Below are 21593 nucleotides of genomic sequence, written 5' to 3'. Positions count from 1 at the left end.
GAGATTTGTGCTCAGAGGAGAAACATTAGATGGGGAGAGCTGTGAAGATGCTTTCACCCAGTCGGAAAGGCCGTGCTGTGGTCTGGAGGGGATGCTAGAAAACCCCTGTGCAGTCTGTAGGACATGTCAATGCTTTCCCTCTTTCCACAGACTGTCCAGGAAGCCAAGGTGACAATCCCCTGAACTTGAGCACATGAGGTTTTGGTGCCTAAGTCTAGGTGGCATGATCTGATTTCATGAAGCCCTCAAAATCATGGAGATCAGGTCTGGGCCATTTCCCTACCCTGAGCATGTCATTTCTTCCCCTTTGCTGGTAGTGAGGGGAGGCAGAGGTAGGAGAGAGAACAGATGTAAAAGAACAAGAGATTAAAAGGTGTAAGGTGGCTGGGGGATGTGATTGGCAGGGGAAAACAATTATCTGGGGAAGCTTGTGTGCACATGTTTGTGTCCATGCATTCGGGTAGTCCTTGAGTTCAGGAGTCAGGCATACTTCCAAGCACATGGAGGAGAAGAAGGTGATCAGGAGTAGTCATGGGCTCAACAAGGGGGCCAACCTGGTAGCCTTCTGTGATGGAATGACTAGCTGGGTGGGTGAGGGGAGAGTAGCGCATGTTGTCTATCTTGATTTCAGTTGGGCTTTTGACACCGTCTCACATAACATCCTTGTAGGCAATCCTCACTCCCCTGGTGAGGCCTCACCTGGAGTACTGTGTCCAGTTCTGGGCTCCCCAGTACAAGGGGGACATGGAGCTTTTGGAGCAAGTCCAGTCGAGGGCTACAAAAATGATAAGACTGGAGCATCTATCATACAAGGGCCTGTTTAGCTTGGAGAAGAGAAGACTGAGAGGGGATCTGATCAATGTATACAAATATCTGAAGGGGAGGGGTCAAGAAGATGGGTCTGGATTATTCCATTTTACCTTGAAAACAGGAATTGTGATTCAGATGCTTGGAATTCTTTAAAAATATTTTAGGGGATGATAGACTGTCCCTCATTTGCTATTTGTGATTTTCAAAGGTGCTGTTACTGCTATACAGTTACTGCTTCCAAAATATTTTATTCCCCTCACGTTTTTAGATTTTTCTCTTTGTGAGAAGCTGAATGATATTTATTTTCTTCAAGTTCTGTTCTGGTGTTGGAATTGGTTTGTATTCTCATTAATCATGGGGTGGAGGATTTTCAGCCTTGAATTCCAGCGCCTTTGATAAATACCGTGGTGGTAAATGCCCTAAGGTAAAACAGAATTTTTCTCTTCTATGTATTATTAAAGGTAGTGTTAGTCTATGAAGAAAAAGCTTATAGGTAATGATAAATACCGACCAGTCTGTTCTTTTTTGACATTCAGGCTGATGTCTAGTATGTATGCTTTAGTGTTACACAAAAATCATTCCTTTGCTTGTACTGTAATGAATTTAGTTTCAGTAGGGATGGGACATACCACTCTGCTTTGAGTATAAATAGTGGAAACTATGAGTGCACATAATTTCTGGCATAAATATGATAAAAACTTAGCGTAAAAAGGCTCTGGGCCATTAACTTTGTCTTATGTTTTGCAAGGGAATTATTGAACAAAGCTTAAGTAATAACCCATTTGTTGGTTTTTACAAAATGGGATAGATTTCAAATGATATTTTTAGTCAATTTGTTGCTGGTAAATGGTATCAAAATAATGTAATGTTAATTTGAGGCTTGTAAGTGGGCAACAGTCCGCCTTATACAGTATAATCTGACGATGAGTGGTTACTGTGGACATGAGTTTAAATAGCATGTAATTATGTATGAAGAACAGATACTTGATGTGCAGAGTACCATTTAGCTGCAGTATGTAGCCATTCTAGTACAATTTTCGGGAAGAGGAGAAAATAATCTAAATACACTATTCATTTTTTACGGTAAATAAATGGAATTATTTAGCTATGTTGTGCCTGGGAATAAATATTTTATATTTTTTATTTTGCCAGTGTGGATTGCTTTGTCTGATTTGGCTGGTATTTCTTTGGCATTCAAATCAAGCTGTTGGAGCTTACCTGATGTCAGTGGTTGGAGAGAAGGAGATGAAGGAGGTACATGTACATGAGTGGAGAGGGCCCCAGTGGGCAAGATTAAGGAGGAAGTTAATTTTTTTGTTGTTGTTGCTCTTTGGTGTTTTGGTTGTATTTTTGTTTTGCTGACTTCTGGGTAACTTTGACGAGCTGAACCTTACTATAATGTGCACATACTCAGCTTCTTATGACAGTATGCTTTAAGCATGCTACTCAGCCTGTTCAGAGCACTGTATACTTCAAATGGGAAAATGAAAATAGGACTTCGAAGTTCTATGCTAGCAGAAATATGAGTTTGGCCGAGCTCAGGTGACTGACTACAGATTTTATTATAATCCCAACTTTACTTCACATGATTCTTGGGAAGAGTTATGTCTGGCTTTATTTATCTGGTATCATCCAACTAGTTCTTCTAGTGGTATGTCTCAATCAAATGCAGCTTTTTCTGGTTGATAAAGCAACAGTTACTGTGTTTGCTTAAGCAAAATCATTAACCAAAAAGAGGAATTTTAACATTTTCATGGATACTAGCAGAATAAAATGTTTTAACATGTGTATGAAGAATGTTTCTACATCATCCAAAGTGACTTTGTTAAACACAAAACAACAGTTTTTTAATGCTGGCAGCTAGGGATTATATATTAATTTTTAAATCAACCTTCTTACAGCATTTCAGAAAGAGTTATTTTTGTTGCTGTGATTGAGGTCAGAAGCTCACTGATGATGCCTGTGGTGCATGAGTTCATATTGCTCTTCTGAATTTTCACTGCAGACTTTCAGACATTTGTGCAGTCAGGGAAGATGCATCAGGCAGTTTTGGCTTCTGGGCATGTATCTGATGCCATTTCCTCGTAGCCTTAGCTTTGATATAAAATTCCCCTCTGGGAATTTGTATCCATTCGCTATGTATAAAACATTCATATATAATATCATACTTTTTTTTTCCTTCCTGTCTTCTGAAACGTAACAGCAAGCTCCAGTTTCTAATGAAGAATCTCTTGCCTTCATGTTTTATTAAGACTCGTGTGTGCTGATGCTTGGGATGAGTTCAGGTGAAATAAAAGTACACTGTTTCATTGTAGGTCTTTTTGCTTTAGAAATATCTGAGTATCTGCCATTTCCCCATCAATTTTGTGTAGTGGTCATGCTTATCTCCCGCTGTGTTCTGCCCATTTGGAAACATGACACGTTAAGATAGTAAGATTTGCCCTGTTTTTTTCTCTATAAATTCATTGGTAAACATCAGATTCTACTATTTGTAAATAGACAACTAAATAATTTATAGTTATTTAGTTGTATGATTAATTGTAAGATAAATAGAACTGGCAAACAGGGTTTTAGCTGAGAAGTAGAAATAGGGAAGTTTCGATCTGTTAAAAAGAAACAAAAACTACTTTAAGGAAAAAAGGTTTGGTGAAACCTTTGTTTCAGTTATTTGGTTGTAGTTATTTGGTGGAAGTGTTTTCATTCGTTCTTCTGCTCTGGAGGAATGGAGCCACTCTCAGCAGCTAGAAGATTTGCCATCTTCTGATTAGTCCAGATACTTTCATTCTGTTCATGCTCCTTTTACATGACCAGAAGGCAACTGTTCCCATTTAAGACTTTGTGATTTTGAGACAACAGGCAAAAAGGATGATGTGGATTTGATTTGGAATTCATCTTGAATTAAAAAATTGTTATGTATAAGAAATAGTTTATTGTATCCTTGAAAAAAAGGAAAAGTCCAAGGAAGCTTTTATATCTGAATAAGCGCTACAAACTTCATGACTTCAAATTTCATGAGCCTAAAATCATGCACATAGTATAGAAGCTGATGAGACATCTTATGTGTATAACTGGCTGTGCTTCACATTAGTATTTGCTCCAAGAGCAAATTTTATAAATAATAAATTTAGTGGGTGGCATCCCTGCCCATGGCAGGGGGGAGGGGGTGGAACCAGATGATCTTTAAGGTCCCTTCCAACCCAAGCCGTTCTATGGTTTTATGAATCTAAATGCCTTTACTTACTAGATCATAATGCCATGTTTTTCCTAAGTCAGGATAATGCTGGAGTTTAGTTCTTGCACTATATAAATTTTAGGTCTTGTAGGCAAGTCTACATGGAGATTGTTTTTCTCAGGTAGTCTTCTGAGATTTTTTTTAAAATTAAATCAAGTTGCTGAGTCACTGAAAAAACACAGGTATGGCTGTATAAATGTAGCATTATAATAGTTACTGCTATTTAAAAAACATTTAATAGCAGAGCATCTTGCTGTCATTAGTGTATTTATAAGTACAACCTCTCTGTGAAGTAAGGAAACATTCCTCTCCTGGTTCTCACTAGGTTTCAGAAAGGTTAGGTAGCAAATCTTACTAGGCCAAGCTGTAAACTGGTTGGGAATTGAACTGTAGTCTGGATCCCTGTCTAAAGGACCTGAACGCTTCTTGAAAACTACAGGGCGAAGTGAGCTGGCAATTCTTGATTTTTTTTTTTTTGCCTGTCTCTGAGATTTCACAGTTCATGGAGAGTCAGAAGCAGAGAGTTGTGACTTTTAAATATGTTTTCTCAGAATTTTCTCCTGATGATCTTTTTGGTGGGTGCTTGTTGTTTAAGAAATGTGATGTCATTTATAAACAACCTTCTGGTGCTTGTGAATAACTGCATAGTGCTTCGTTGTTCAAGGAGGAATGCTTCAGAGTCTAGTGGATTGATAGCACCTATCATAGAAGTATTGTCAGTTGAGGTCTTCAAAACCAAAAGATGGTAAGAAAAGTGACAGCACAGTGATCAATGAATTTCAGTATGACACTTTCTGAAGTGTAGACCCTAGGAGTAAATATTCTCCAAAAATGTTAATTTCCTCCAAAAAAGCTATTTCTATGTGCATGAGGTTAAATCTGATGCAATTATGACTCTGTAGCATGTTAATAAAATGGATACTTGCAAAAGTCTTTTTTTTTTTCTTTCCTGATTTGTTTTTTGTTTGCTGTTGGAAAAGAGTAGTTGCTTCATTTCCCTTGTTTGCTGTGTAACCTACTGATGTTACAAGTGTCTCCTTCATTGTCTCTTTCCTCCCTCTTCCCCCTGCCCCCACAAAACATGCAGGAAGTAATTTCGGTACTGCTAAGGATCTGACAGAAGAAATAAGATCATTAACATCTGAGAAGGAGGGGCTGGAAGGACTTCTAAATGAGCTGCAGGTTTTAAGTGCCAGAAACATCCGAAAATTAGAGAGAATTAAAGACGATTACAACAGACTGAAACAAGAACTTGAACAAGGAGAGACTGCCTTTGGTAAGTAGTTCACCGGCTGTTACTGCTTTTGCTCAGTCACAGGCATCTGGAAGTCTACTGGCTTTGACAAACCATTGTGCATTTAAAAAACAAACAAACAAACAAAACAACAATAAGAAACAAACAAAAAACCTAACCAATTTTCTGAGGGAAGCTTGTCGAGGACCTAGATAGCAATATGCTGAATAATCTGTCAGCTATTTTCACTAGAGAGGAGGCACATGGGGTGGGGAGGAGGGATATCCTAGCAATATACTGCTTTATGAGATCTATCTTAGCCCAGTTCTCAAAACCTTTCTTTTCTAAATCCATCATTGTAATAGTGATGATGATACTATGCATGAACTCGGGTACAGAAAAAGCACATGTAGTCTTACATGTCAACAGTGGCTGTTGGTTGTGACAATAACAACCTATTTAGTAAAGCTTTGGTGATAGCTGTGAATGAATGAGGTACAATGTGTGCATGGTTCTGAACGCAAGAGTTCTTTTCTTAAATTTGTGCTTGAATGGGGGTTAAAAAGTTTCCCAAATGCAGCTCACATACAAGCATAAGCAGTGTACTGGGTTCACACTGTCATGGTGGAACTGGGGGAGTTCTCCCCAGTTACTGGGGAAGCTACTGACAAATTAACAAAAGAGTCAGTCCTAGACTTGGTTTATCCTGTTGTCTTCTGTACCCTCTCCTGAAGTTAGATAAGATGGTCATGCTTCTGGATTAAATGGAAAGGCTGAATAACATTTATTTGATTACAAATATACAGTTACTATAGTTACATCTAAATAGCTAAAGATAAATATGAGAGCTACTCTAAAGCTCTCGGGGTTTGAAATGTCATTCCTTTTTCAGGATCTTATGGGTAGGTTGATTGAGAAGTGAACAGTGCCCCTGTTTTCAAAGTCCATGATGTCTCTTCACAGGCAAGTGGATAGGCAGAGCTATCTTAGAAGCAAAAAATTTTCAGGCAACTGAACGTGTCTAAGGCAGTATTTTTAAAATGCATAGAAGAATAAACACACACACAACTAGACTAGAACTTGCTTTGTTAGAAGTAAAATGGCTAAAAATTAAAAAATCGGTTCTTCCAAGTAGTGCGCAATTACCTAAGCCATGTGATGCAAACTCAGGAGAACCACGTCAGTCAATAATACTTCCTCATAGCTTGAATTTGCAAGTGAGTTGAAGAGGTTTCTGACCTTCCAATCTGTCCGTTTAGTTGCTCTTTTGTTTCTAGGACAATTAAACTTCCTATAATGCATATGCACATCTCATTTGTATTTTTCTTCAGTAGTATTTCAAACAAAACCTGTGCAAGACTATTGCTGAAGTAACAGAATTGTTAGCAGTTCAGAGACTGTTTTTAACTTTGCATTTCTGTAGCTGTAATGAGGTGTCTTCTTGGTCTGACCTTTACTGTCCTACAATTTGTGAAAATAAATTGCAAAACACTAGATGTTTATTACTCAGATTTTATTTTTTTTTTAATTTATTGTGATTCTGTAGGCATAAGCAGAAATTTATTCCTACATTAAAATAAAACTCTAGCAAGCGCATGCTGGTAAATTCCCTTTTTCTCTTCCCTGTCCCCCTTCTATGTAATCTACACTGTTTTCTCCTCTAAGGTATGGAAACTCCTTTAGGTTTGAGAATGGTAGCATGAGATTGATACCACCACATTTAACTGGATAACAGCATTCTGATAGAGTCTAGAAAATAGTAAACAGATTGATGCCCTCTTTAAGATGCAACCTTTATGAAATAAAATTAATGAAACTCATGTTGCTGCTGAGAAGAGCAGTTTTGCCCATGCTGTAGATAAAATTGGCACAACTGCTTGGTACCACTACTTGGTGCAGACTATTCGTACTTGGTCTGACTTTTCCATCTATAGCTATGAGCCAGGCAGAAAAATCCTTTCTCTAACCATCAGTACTAGCTGAGGACATTACTGCCCTCTGTCTTTTTCTTTTTTAATTAGCTTTCTGTCCAGAGTTTGTAAGGGAGCATGTGAGTCCTCTTCATAATTCCCTGGAGGCAAAATTATCCATGTTAACTTTATATAGCAAAAATGATATGGAGTAGTCTGGCTGATCTGTTCCTGTTGCTCAGTAGGGACATACCTGTGATCCCTCCTTGCATGGGTTTGTGCTACGCTTTGACCCAGCTCAACTCTTTATGAAATAGCTGTCTGTCCATAAACTAAGCATAGGGTACTGAAAGTACTGCAGGGAAAGTAAGGTCACAGGATCACAGAGTGGTTGAGGTTGGAAGGGACTTTGGAAGGTCAGCTGGTCCAACCCCACTGCTCAAGCAGGGCCACCTTCACCCAAGTTACTGAGGACCATGTCTTAGTCCCTTAGTCGTTGTCTTATTTGAAGGCTTGTGCTAATTTAAATAAGCTAATTGGTTTAAATGTCTTTCAATGCAGAAAGGAGATGCTTCATTTTTCTCCTGGAAATGAAGTTAAATTGACTGGAGCTGCTGTCACCTCTCATTCTTGCTTTTTTATTGTTTCCAGGCAATAATCTTCTACATACCCTGCATCATGATCTCTCCCTCTTTTCTTTTATAGTGCCTTAAAAACCTTCTGCACAGGTATTCCTATGCGGAGCTATTCCTATGTTTTCAGGCCCTTGAACTGTTATCATTTGTCCCTGTCAACTTAAAAACTTTTTTTTTTTTTTTTTTTTTTTTGAAATGTTTATTTTACTGAAGACAATACCACTTTGTCTGGGAAATACTGAACAACAACAAAAAAAGAAATGCTGAAAAAGAAATGCTGTGTGTATGTTTGTCTTTCTTTTGTGTATAAATTGGTCACCTGTTTTTTACTTCATTAGTAATTGTTGATTTCTCACGGTAATGCAGATATAAGGAAACAGACGTCAAGGGAAGAGACTTAATCACACAATAATCAGAGCTGGAATTTTAAATAGGACACATCATTAGCATGTTAATGAATTTTCTCACTTTGTGCCAGCTGCCCAAGTATAAAAGATATTGCAGATGCAGTGCAAAAATCAGGCTTGGCTTACTGTGCTGAGAGCTGTCAGTGCTCCCTATAAAGGAGATTTGACAAAAATCCTTTCATATTTTTAGAGATGCTCAAAAATGTTTTTCCTGCTGGATAATAGAAGCATTAAAAAGTAACATATTGATTAGTATTTTAAGATGAATAGTACTGATTTGTCCTTTATATAGTAACTTTCTTCTGAGGGCATTAAAACATTTCTATAAAAGGGATCAACTATTATTGCCATTTTACAGATAGGAAAGCCAGAGACACAGAGGTTGTGCCATTTTACCTGAAATGGTGGTGAAACCAAGTTTCCCGATTGATGTTCTGGTGAGCTGAATTAATCACGTCAAATAAACAGATTAAAAATTACATGTTTAAAATGTAAAATATTCAATAATATAATATTTAATAATAAAATATTTAAAATTACATAGCTTTGTGTGAGGCTTACATTTTTCTTGACTGCAGGAATTCCTGTACCTTAAGGCATAATGGTTCTGGGGAAATCACTGAAGGTTTTGCGTTTTGTTGTTGACCGGATCTGCCTCATCAAGTCAAAAGGTTTTGTTATGGCAAGGAAGATAATTGCTTTGCAGTCCAAAACAACCCAAACCCTGTTCCAGACAAGTGAAACTTAATTACTTGCCTGGCTGCCAAACTGCTAGATTGCACTTAAAAATCCTGGCTTGTGCTGATTGGCATTTGTAACCTAGGGCTGGAAATGAAACCTACCCTGTTGTCTCAATTTCCTCATTACTGGTACCGAAGGGCAGGTTTTCCTACCTCATTTTCTGAATTCCTTTTCTGACTGCACTTAGCCATTTTCTGTCACCATTACACTTTTTGGGAAAGCATCTTCTGGTAAATAATGTATGTATTGCGCAAAACTGTATTTCACGATCTAATTGCTAGGTTATGCTTGCCAAGTCGCCTTAAGTAGAATTTCTATACTGAATTAATTTCTAGAGAAAATATAAAGGCTATCATGCGCATCAAAATAGCTTTTCAACCTCCCCCTCCTTTTTTAACCATTGTTTAGAAGGTGATATTTCAGTCTTTACTGCTGAACTCTCACTGAGAGTTTTATTGTCTTAGAAATTTCTTGTGTAAGACCTGAAGCTCTTCTCAGCCTGCTTGTGGGCTGACTGATGTTTTCTGAAAATGAGCTTATTAAATAATCAATCGGCTGTAGTTGAAGGGTTTCTAGGAAGCTGGAATTGTCTTTTGCACTCAGTTTTTCTTACTTATGCTCATTGCACATACTCTGAACACTTGCACAGAGTATCTCCTAGCTTTTTGTCCTAAAATGGAAGAGAGACCATCCAGGTCCATTTTTGGTATGCTTTTTTTAAAAAAAATGCAGGTTTGTCCTTACTACTTAAGGATTAAATATGGTATTCAGAATGTACTTTGAAGAATAACAGAAATTCTCTTAGTCACTTTATAGCAATTATTCAAATAGCTGCATATTTGGTCATTATACAGGATGTAGTTAATTAGTCTGAAACTTAATACCATGTCGGCAGCAGAAACTACTAGTCGTGTTGCTTAAAGTTATATTGGCTTTGCTTCCTGAGTTATTTATGAAAAGCAGGTTCTGTGCTTCAGATACAAATGTATGGGATGTGATTTACCAAACTGTTAAAGACTGTTTACTGCAAACCATTTTTATTCTTTTTTAAATACACATTTTTATTCTGACAGATTCAGCATTAAAGTCTGAGAAGCATGGATGATGTACTTCCCACTAGGAAACTTTTTTTTTTTTTCCAGGTTAAATATTTGCTTTCAGTAATAATTATTACACAGAAGCTTCCATTTTTTTCTTCCTAAATGATTCTAATGCTTTTTGAAAATGTCTAAAGAATATTAAGACTGGTATGAAACCATTTTTAATGATTTCAAAAAATATCAATTCAATGCGTCTATATCATGACAAAAATCATACCACATTTTGCTTTACTGATTTTTCAGGTGGTGTTTTTAATTTTTTTTTCTTTACAGTATTTTTTTTTCCTGCACCAAATAGGCTTTCCACAGTTTATTCTGCATCTGAATGATTATCTGATTCTAAACTGAAAAGATGAACCTTTTGATTGCTTCTGTTTAAATAAATCCTTAAAGGAAAACCGCATAGCATGTAACAGATGGGCTACCTTGAGAAAGTAGCTGTTCTGAGTCTCATTGTGTGTCCACTTCTAATTTGTGCAAGGTCATTATCTTCCACGTGTCATAACTGTATGAGATGCCTGTCGTCATTCGTGTGAGTGGTGGAATGGAATGGCTTGTCAGATTTAGCCAGCGTTCACTTTAGCTTTTGCAGAAAGTATAAAACCCTTGGTGGCGCAGGAAGTGGTATTGGCAGTGCAGTTGGTAGCATCCTTTATTCTGAGCTGACATTCATCTGATGCTCCAAAGTAGTAGGCAGCAGCCTTCTGTTAGGCAGCACATAAAGACCAGGTCCACCTAAGAAAAGGAAAACAAAAACAAAAAACAACCCAAACAACTAAAAACCAAGACAACAACAACAGCAGAACACACACACTTAAACACACACACAAATGGAGGAAAGAGAAAAACAAAAACAAAACAAGAAGCCCAACCTTGCACGGCTCCTTTTGTGTTGTCCTTACCAAATACAGCACGAGTAATTGCATTCTGCTCAGTGGTGTTCTCTTTGCTGTTTCATTTGAAAAATTGGTATTGCTACATTTGCTCGGACTTGTACTGTTATGCATATCATGTGCTTGTCTGCATGTCATTGATTGTGAGTGTGGTACTCATTTTCTTGTGTCATTTTTAAAGCACTTGGAATCTTCCAGGTTAAATATAGCCATATACTACCTTTGGACTTAAAATTTTACGATAGACCCTAAGTTATCAAGTTTTGAGGATCAAATTTAGACTGATGTTTTTCACCCATGTCATCCTTCCACAGAATCTATATAAAATAAGTGATTTTGTTTTCTACTAATATCTCTGTTAAATAATATTTAAATAGTTGAGCTTTCTTTGTGTATGTTAAGGAGCTACGTTTTTGGCAAATATTAACTGTAGAATTTAGTAGCAGATAAAGACCTGCATTCTGCCGAGCATTTCCTATAACCAAAATGTAAAATGTTTTTATTCTAGAAATGAAGTTTTGTCAGGATTGAGAAGGTTGGAAACTAGTCTGTTTTTTTTTTTTTTTTTTTTTTTTCATATTTGTTCGCCATATGTCTTGAGTCACTTGTAATTGTGTTGCTCATAATTGTGATTATGAAGTTAATCTTGTCTGATGGCATTCACTTAAATATGTAAAATATTTTATGATTTTCAATATATAGGTTTGGTTTATATAATTGCAATGAAGGTTTTTGATTTTTTAATGTCTGTTCTACATAATTAAATGCAAATACCTGTATTGCAAAAAATACAACATGTCTGTTCATGCAACCTGAACTGACAGTGTAGCTTGATTCAAAGCCTACTGATATCTATAGGGGTCTTTTGATCAGGCCTTTTCTTTGTTGATGCTCAAAGGTTGAACTTCTCCTCTGTTTCTTTCTTCTGAGATCTGACAGTGTGAACTTTACTGAAAAGTTTTATATACCCCTGTTATGCTCTCTATTTGTAGACAGCAGGATGACTTGATTGCACAACAGAAAGATAACTGAAGTAACCCAGTATTGGTTCTGTGGTCACAGAGGTATTATGGACCAGGTTTAAGAAACTGAACTTGGTCTGAAGTTTTAAGCTGGCTCTCTTCATTGGCAACGATGATCTTGTGTTTAACTAGGTTAAGCAGTAAAGATAACAAGGTTCCAAGTTGCAGTGCTACAGAGATACAGAGTGGTTCTGCTGGAATCGTGGAAGTATAATCTGATGCTGAAAAGTGCTACTGAACAGCCTCCTGTATTAGGAGTTAGGCATCCAAACTTGGTAGGTAACTTTCAACCCTGTCACAAAAAAGCAAAAAGTTTTGATAGCCTTCTTAACATCTGAAATGCTGATGGCAGCTGTGTGCTCACTGCATTAAACTTCTGGGGGGTGTGTTATATTAAATTATTCTTGATTTGCCATCTCTGTTCTAGGTTTCTGCATTACTCCACTTTTTAGTTTAGTTCTGCTTCAGCTGACTGAGTTGCAGCAAGATGAATTTGAAGCAACACAGATGAGAGAATTTGGAGTCATTTTGGAAGTATATGCCACCAGTACTAACCACACTTCATTAGATTCCAGTTCTGCAACGACATCTTCTGAAGTATTGGGCTCATATTGAAACCTGGCAACATTTTATTTATTTATTTATTTTTATGAATAAAGCTCTTTTCAGAATCAATGAGGTGCTAGGATGCCAGAATACCAGGATTAAGAAATAAACAAAAAATAGCGTCTTCTGCTTATTGGACAGATAGAACAGGTTTTCATATGCTATTCTAACTACTTTATCATGAAAATAGCACTGGTGATGACCAAAAACCACTCTTTAAGGTTTTTGCTACTTCTTCCAGAGTTTGGGCTGATAGTATTTGCACACTACTGTATGTTGTCTAATTCCACTGTGTACCTGTGGTATACGGCTGCTATTTCTAGATGCTTTGAGAAAATTCCACTTTTAGAGTCTGTCGGGAGCTGCTGAGCAGCGTTCAGAAAGGTGGAGCAGGCCTGAGGATGCTGCTATGCGCAGAAGAGGGCCAAGACAACTGCCAGCACTTGTAGTTACAATTACCAGGTAGGACAGAATTACCATTCAAAGAAAGGTAAATATTACTATCCCTGCCTCACATATGAGGAAACTGAGACACCCAGGTGCTTGGTTTGGTGGTTTCTGTTGAGTTGGCTGTTTTGCATAGATATCTACAGATACAGTTTTGGCAGTGTTTTTGAGTTACAGTGTACAAATCTAATTCCATGCCAACATTAATGTGTGCAATTTGTGCCTAAATCTAAAGATTTATAACTGATGGTATTCGCCTCAGTAACTACATGGAAAGTTGGATAATTTTCTTATATCTGAAAATTTCTTTGCTTTGTTACTGACTGATAATACTCAGATACAGAACCTAGGAGTATGAACTTCTAGTCAAAAGAAACCCTTGGGTTGGCATTCCATTAAAATTGAATTCAGGGTGTCACTCTTATGAAATACTCCTTTTTTTTTCCAGTTTCTGCTCCCATTCATTGTCACATTCAGAGTAGCTAATTTTTTCTGCTTCGTTCTTTCTTATTACTATGGTTTTACAGTTTTCTTTGACGTGTTTGCAAATACAGTGGTGAAGGTAAAAGCTAAATGAAAGTTTCTGTAATTGTGATATTCTGAAATGTTATAATCCTTGACTGACTTCTCACTTAATACCTACATACTTAAAAAGAATGAGATGACTGTCTGCTGCTAGTGTGTTAATTGAATCATACAGGTTTCCAAGGTCCATAGATCCACCCATAGGTACCAAAAATATAACCAAATCTAGAGTGATGGAAAGTATTTACTGAAAAGCAAGGGAGGTATGATTTTGATTGTGAAAACGGAATAAAACACTGAAATTGTAATCCTCTCTAGAACAGCTGTTTTTGTCCCCAACATTATTTTAATGTTGCCTGTATTATACTAAAGAATGCTATACAATAGAAAAGCCTTTTCACTTCATACCTTTTACCAAGATAAAAGAGTGGAAATAAAGAGGTTTTAAATGGAGAAAAAAAAAAAAAAAAAAGAGAGAAAGAGAGAGAGAGAGAGACTGTTTGTTCTCAGTATTATTCCACTGAGGAAATGTGTTTACATTTCTTGCCTTTTTTTTTCTTGTGCTCTTCCATTAAATCCTAACTGATCACTCCGAGGTAATGTAAACCCTGTTACTCAAAGCAGAGTTAAGTGTCCTGTGTCTCCTATTCAGGAATTGAAAATTTTCATCCAAGAATTTCCTTCCTCCCTCTTTTCTTGGACATATAAACTGGAGTAGAAGGCAGACAAACAAGGAGCTGCTAATGCCTGGGGCCAGGAGATGGAACTCTCCATCCATCAATTTGATATCTGTTCTCACTGGTGCAGGAACAGAGGGTTTGCTCCTGTTTCAGTTGTTTTCTGCCATGGTTTCCATGTATAGGGAGTGGAGGTGATGGCTGCTGCTTTTACAGTTAATTATGTTGTGAAGTCTGTGATCCATGGGCTCAAAGCTTAAGCACAGGAGGCTGTAGTAGCAGATTGTTTGCGGTGTAAGACCAGGGGTTTTGCCACCTATAGTTGCAGAGGACCTGTGGTCCATGTGCAGCAAGTGCTAGAGTGCTTAGCATTATTTCTCATTACCTCCCAGATTTCAACTGGTCAGCTGAGAATGCAGAAACCAGTTAATTCTTCAGGTAAGAAGTGCATCGAACTGAAGTTTCAAGAGTTTACTCTCTGTTTTTCCCTTGTATTCAAACCTTGCTTAATTTTTTTATACAAAAATATTGTAGTAGATGGCTTCATTTAAAGTTTTAATTATATTCTAACTGAAAAGACAATTCAGTCATCATATTTGCAGAAGGTATGTTTGGTTTGATGTGCATGCTGAAGGCTTGGGTAAAGATAAACAGACAGTGTTTGCCAGGCTGCATAAGATTAAACAGTTCATTACCTGTTGGAATTATCAGCTGGAAGACACATTGTATAATTTGGACTACAACCTTTATACACTTTTGGCTGGATTATGCCTCTTATCTAGTGAGCTGCACTGAAATATAATTAACAACAAGAGCTGGAAACGACAGACTGAAACTATGTGTTTTTTTGTGCAGATAATCCTATATCTAGATTGGAAGTACTAGCCACATTTTCTCTGATATTTTTTTTTTCCAGTTTCTGTATTTTAAAACATGGTATGGGAAAAGGTTATCTGTGTTCCATGCCAGAAAAAAAAGCAAATAAGCAACAGCCATTTCTCTTGTAGACTTGACATTAAGAACCTTTGAAAAATGTTAAGTCCCGTAGAAAACAACAGGAATTGCAGATTTCTTGTATTCGTGATATTCAAAGATTGATTTGAAAGAGAATTTCAAAAATACACAGAGGCAGAAATTCTGATGCATTGATATCAGTTATAGGTTTGTCTGCAGTTTCAGCAGAGCTGAGGGTTTCACCTCTGGCGTTCTGCTGTATTGAACTACAGTATCTATGATGGGAGCTGCTTGGATGCAGGTTCTGTTGCTTTGCTGGAGGTGCTGGCTGCATAAAAAAAGAGCAGAACTTGATCAGAAATCAAGTCAGTTGGAAGGCCTTTCCTGTTAAAGAAGAAACAGCTTTTATTTTGTAGTTTTTAAGATAAAAGCTAGTTACTTGATTTTAGTTCAGTGAACTTATAGCCCTTTGATTCCTGCAATGAGTTATTTATTTAGGACATTGTTTCTCTGTAGTTGGGAAGAAATCATTTTCTTTTCAAGTCAGAGCATTCAGAATGTGGCATTTCCAAACAAAATCACCTGTAGCATTATTCTTGGTTTTGCAGTAGAAGAATGACCTGAATGAAATGTATTGCTCTCGTTTTCATGTTTCCAGTATACAACCTTGAGGTTATATAGATGTTCTCATTAATTCTCAAGTAGTTATCAAAATAAAAACGTGCCTATATCAGCAGAAAAATGTTAAACCCCTGGTATGAAGTTGGTTCTTTCTGTTCAGTACCTATGAAAAAAGCTAGCATCATTTATTAGGTCAGGATGTGATCAGCTGCATCTTTTGATAGGAAAGATGCCCTTTAAATAAGTCATCAACATGGACCAAAATCCAAAATTTAGCACTTTGGATGGAATTGTAATGCTGTAGGTGAAAATAGTTGTTACCCTAGCTCTACTTTTGCCATGTGTTTTCTGTTTACATTCTACATAATGAAAATCTTGGGAAAACTTAAAAATAAGCTTTAAGTACTTGGCTTACACCAAGCCCAAAGTCTTTTACCAACCCCAAACCACGTGGATTGCATGTCAGTGTCATAGCCTGAAGATGCTGCGTGTTCAAATTGGCCAGCAGTTGAAAAGCTTTGTATACAACCTGATGAAATATAGGTTGCAGTAAAGTCTATGTATCTAAATATTACTTTTTTTTTTGCCAATGAAGCTGGTTAACACTGGCTTCAAATATGATATGCCTTTACTTTCCCATCCCAGGTAGCCTGAAACTGTATCATACCTTTATTAAAGTTCAGGCAGTGAAAAACATTCTCTGCTGACTTGAGTAGTCCTTATTTGAATGAACTGTGTGTTTGCAGTGACCACTGAATTAATTTGGACAGCAGTTGGAAATGATTATGAACATCTGAGATTGTCATTTGCAGTAGTCTTTTTCACTTTTGTTAAAGAAAATAAATCTGCATTGTGAGTAGTTGTTTCCCTAATGTTGACAAAAGATAGAACTAGTGATTTTTTTTTTTTTTTTTTGCCTGTTTCATATCTTTCTGAATGTCACAGATGGCTCTCTGTGATGGAATGAAGTCAATAGTTACGAAAATTGAGTAGAATTTGTAGAGGAGTCACGGGAGATTAAAGGTTTGGGAGACAAGCCTAGTTAGGGTAAGCTCAAGGTACATAGCGTGTCTGCTCAGTTTAACAAGCAGAAGGCTGAGATCGCTTGATGGCAGTCTGGAACTGCCTACTCAGAGACCAAAACTTGATAGTGGGGAGATTTTGATGGTGGTAGGCAAATGTATAAGTGATCACTTCTTATGGCCAGCAATCGGAGCTGACAACTTCAATTTCAAAATGAATCCTTTATCTTTTAACAGAAAGAACAATTAACTTTTGTCAGAGTTCATCAAAGATTGTTGTAAATTCCCAGAAATAGTGCATATTTTATACTTCCAACTGGAGTTAATTCAGAGTAATCTCAAAGCCCGTATTTTGTGCATGGCCAGCATGGGTGAATGCAATAGGCTGCAATACACTTGCATGCTGGAATGGTTCTACGATCAATATAATGATAAATAGAGAAGCTATTCCTATTCTGATATTTTTTCTAGATGAATAATGTCCAATGCAGAATGTTATTAACATTTTCTGTTATTATTATAGTTCAATGTGTTCTGCAGTAACTCCTGGTTCTCTTCCTTCCCCCTGTTTCTCTTTCATTTTTTATTTACTAGCTCCTGATACTTTTTTTTTCGGTCTTTGCATGGTTTATTTGCTTGTCCAGCTTATGCTATATGAAATTGTTTTTGTACAATTCAATAATTCATTGAAGTTCTGTTCATCTGAGCTCCTAATCACACAGAACACAATTTCACACCTTTTCCAGGGCAATGCACAATTCACCAAGATCACAGTCTCCATCTCTCTCTACCTGATTTATTTATTCTTGAAAGAAGCTGCCACGTCCAAGTCTTCTCTGACTTGTTTAATTCCTCAAAGGCTCAGTGTGTAGGTGTTATCTCATTCTTATGCTGCTTGCATTTTGCCTCTCATGGTGACCCCTGCTGAGGGTACTTATGCAGCATATGAGTGGATTGGTTAGGGAAGTGGAGACTGCAGGGAAACAGAGAACACTGTAAAAGTGCATAGCATTTTACAAGCTGTCTGCTTGACCTTGAAAACCAGTATTTGCTGGTCTAAGTGGAACACGCAGTCACCGTTCTGCAGGATAAAGTACCAGTGCACCAAGATCTTTTCCTGTGTTAGAATACTTTGTCACATCTCTAAAACGCTGAAACGCAGCTGAGAACCATTAGGGTACATTTATTAGTTAGTTCTGCTTCTATAGCATCGCCTTAAGTAGGATACAAGGCATCCTTTTATGCCTTTCAAAGGAATATAAAAAAGTAAGAAACCATCGTTTAAAACTCTCTTAGGTTTTGGGAGTTGTTTTAAAAGTTCTGAACCCCCAGTCCACCATCTTCAGCATTCCAGTGTTTATTTTATAACCTCTTTCTAGCGTTAACCTTCCTGTGAAGGGTGTATTGTAATATCTTTGATAAATGCCATGCATCTTTGCAGCAGAAAAAAGAATTCAGCTGCCCAAATCTGTTAACATTTTTTTCTTCTTTTTCTTCTTAATTGTTCTTTCTATCTTATTTATATGCTCACTTTCATTGTGATCCTTCATCTTTTCTAAGTCCAGTTAACACGTATTCTTCCTTCATTTATTTTTTATCTTTCCTCTTCTCTATTCACACCATTTGGATTTTCTGTAATCTTTGTATCTTGAGTGCGCAAATTAATTAATTATGCTGTTCTCTCATTTCTGAGAGTTCTTCTTCTGATGCAAATGGTTCCTAAAGTAAGCTGCACAGACAGACTTCTGTTGTTGACTTCATTTTCTGTTAATTACTTTTAACTATATTTTTCCCCAGTTTAACGGAGCATTCCATATCTGCTGCTTAACATTATTTATTTTTAGTAAAGACGACAAGCTGATTTCTTGTTGCAATCCACATGTAGCAAACTTGAGTTACAGAAAAATCCTTCATTCTATTTGCATGATTTGTGAACTTGCTAATTAGGTGACTGCACTAAAAATGACCAGTACTTGATGATGAGTATTTTTCCAGCCTACAAGTTCACTGGAGGGTAATAAGCTAAATCAGCAGATATTTCTACTTCTTTCTCCTTTGTACACATCTTCTTTTTATCCCAATAAATTTCTTTAGGTTGTATTTTACTATTTGTGGAGTCCCCAGCAGGGACTAACCTACAGTATATCACTCACCCCCCTCAGCAGCAATGTATCTGAAATTGTCACGGCAGTAGGAGACCCGTCTCTCTTTCAGTGGTAGGCAAGTTGAGTAGTGTTTTATGCTGCCAGCTCTTCTTCCTGTCCCAGAATAGATGGATGCTGTGGTGAAGTGCCTTCTCTTAAAATATTGGTCTCCACTGCTTATAAGGTGGTCTGCTCTTGTGAATGAGAACTGGTCTAGAGACAACACTCTGCACAGCTCTCAGGTAAACATAACATTGTTGGACAGTTTCCTTATTAACCTTTTTTTTTTTTTTTTTTTTTTTTTTTTTTTTTAACCTTGCCTATTAAGCGTAAGTGTATTGCTTAAAATGTTCGTGGCTGGGTAACCCTGGCGTAGCTGTATCATCACACATCAGAAACATCTTTCCTCCAGCAGTGTTTTCCAAGTTCCCATCTGTTCTTTCAGTTGCATGTTAGGAGAAGCACCATGTTGAGCTGTGATGAAGTACTAAGCTCTTCAGGCAGCGTGTGATGATTCCGCAGAGGAGTAGTTCTGCTACGTTAAGCATCAGGGAGCCCAAGCTGACTTGGCTTTGGGACTATTCTTTCTTTCTCTGTCTTTATTTCCTCTGCGGTGTTTTGCTACTGAACAGTAAAACTGGTGATAAACTTGTATACCCAAGATGTTTCTGGAAATTATATTAGCTGTAAAGTTTTAAAAGGCAGAGACATTTCTGGAAACAGCCTACCTAAGATGATTGTTTAATGAAGGATTCTGCTTGCGTACATAGAGGTTCTTCGGGGAACAGTTTGAGTCAGAGTATTGTGAGCTTTTTATGTTAAAAAGTAGGTAAAAAATATGATAATGGAAGTGTTGTTGTCCAAGAATAACTGTATAAGAAATTGGGAAGTTATTTGACTCTAACAGTAAAAGGCCACTAGCACAAGGCAAAACTCATTTAGCTTTTGTTCCCTGTTCATATTGTAGATTATTGCTTTCTTCACACAACACACGTTATTTTCATTATTTTGTGAAACTGTGCAAATGACAGCAAACTCTTTAACTCTTCCTATGTTTGGCAACCTTCTCACCTCCCCAAATGACAGCCTGTAGGTTTAAGTAAGGCATTATTTAAAATATCTCAAAGTCTACTATCGTTTATCTTACTAGATTGAAATACGTTCTAGCTACCCCCTTTGCTGTGAGTTATTGCTTCAACACTAATGGGACAATCTGATTTACTGTGAGCAGTTACAACAGAAGAGTAGGTATGTGGGCCATAAATTGGTTGGAAAACAGGTGAGGTTTGCTGGTAGAGAGAAAGTACCATTGAATTAAACTGTTGTAGCATGCACTAGAGCCTGTGTCATCAGCTATGGAGGCTTAAGTATCACAAGAAGCCTTATGCCAGTTCTTGCTCTGCCACTTGCCTTGTGCCTGCCTGCCTGTTGGATATTTTAGGTTGATCTCAGCTTCCCAAGGCAGTGGCCTTCGTTATCAGAGAGCACTGGTGAGGCACAGCCCTGCCCTGGCAGGGTGTGATACAGACTCAGTTCAGTGTAACTGCAGGAAAGCAGACCCGTAAAGGAGGAAAGAGAAGCGGCTCTTCCTCCCTTGTCCTGAGAGGGCAGTTGTGATTTGTCTACTGCAAATAATTTATTTTTCATTTTGTTTAATGAAACGGAAAATTGAGAGAGAAAAGTAATGCTTCAGCGGAAGAATTTAATGGATGGTGGGGAGAAGAGGGGGATTCCTACCAAAACCAAGGATAAATTTGAAGACACTGTTGTAGATTGGAGGAAGCTCATGGTTAAGTAATGCATGAAATATTTCTTTCAGCCAAAATCAAATCTTACATCTCTTCCTCCTGCAAAACTCCAGAACGAGGAGTTCTGGAACTAAAACTTTTTTTTTTTTTTTTTTTTTTTTTTTTTTTTTTGTTTGTTTCTTAATTAAGAGGTGGGAGATCAGTGATCCAGAGTTTAGGGTTCTACCTCAGTGTGCATTATCTGGATTCTTCTTCATCTAGGATCTGGATCCACCTGTCTGGGTCCCCTGACCTGCAGGGCAGGGCAAGGCTGGAGGGGATGGTGGTCCCTGTTGCTGAATGCTGTGTTCCAGGCAAGAAGTTGAACGTGCTGTGGAGAAGGGACTGTGTTATCACCTCTGTGTCCTGTCTACTGTAGCTGAGTTTTCTTTTCCTGGGCATTATAACACGCATCCTACTTTATCACTCAGTGCAAACCGTCTCTGGAGCCACGGGAAGTTGTAATTATGCAATTTATATGATTTACCACTTGCACTCAGCAGCCACTCTGCACTGCTGTTTTCATTCCTTCTGAATTGGATCCATCTAAAAGTTTGATGTCCTCACAAATATCATGTAAATATAATTACAGATCACATAAAAGTATTGGCCAGGCTCATTTGGAAAAGAATTATTTTCAGTAGAAAGTATTTTCAGGAATGATCTAATTTAGAGAAAAGCCTCATGTTTGCTGAATTTCGTTTGGCGTGGGGGCTGGAGGGTCACTGTTTTGGTACACAAGAGAGATGCCTTACTGTATGGTTTTACAATGCGAGAGGCAATCCCTGTGCTCATTAAAGCTGCAAATGTCAAATCTAACTTTAAA

General features: G+C 37.5%; 1 protein-coding gene across 10 annotated transcripts in view; it reads left to right on the top strand.

Moving 5' to 3' along the window:
* The window catches only part of DISC1 (DISC1 scaffold protein), a 200414-nt gene that overhangs the window by 93588 nt on the left and 85233 nt on the right, over window positions 1-21593 (top strand). For all 10 annotated transcript variants that reach the window (XR_014690915.1, XR_014690916.1, XM_084513139.1 and 7 more), the window contains one exon: window positions 5130-5318. Coding sequence is in view for 8 of the 10 variants with exons in the window: in XM_084513139.1 (XP_084369265.1) it covers window positions 5130-5318 (189 nt within the window). In the remaining 2 variants the exon portion in view is untranslated. The remainder of the gene's footprint in view (window positions 1-5129; window positions 5319-21593) is intronic.

The sequence above is a fragment of the Aythya ferina genome, assembly GCF_964211825.1.
Source record: "Aythya ferina genome assembly, chromosome: 3".
NCBI lineage: Eukaryota > Metazoa > Chordata > Aves > Anseriformes > Anatidae > Aythya > Aythya ferina.
The sequence above is the reverse complement of the archived record's forward strand: the minus strand, read 5'-3'. Positions and strand labels throughout refer to the sequence as shown.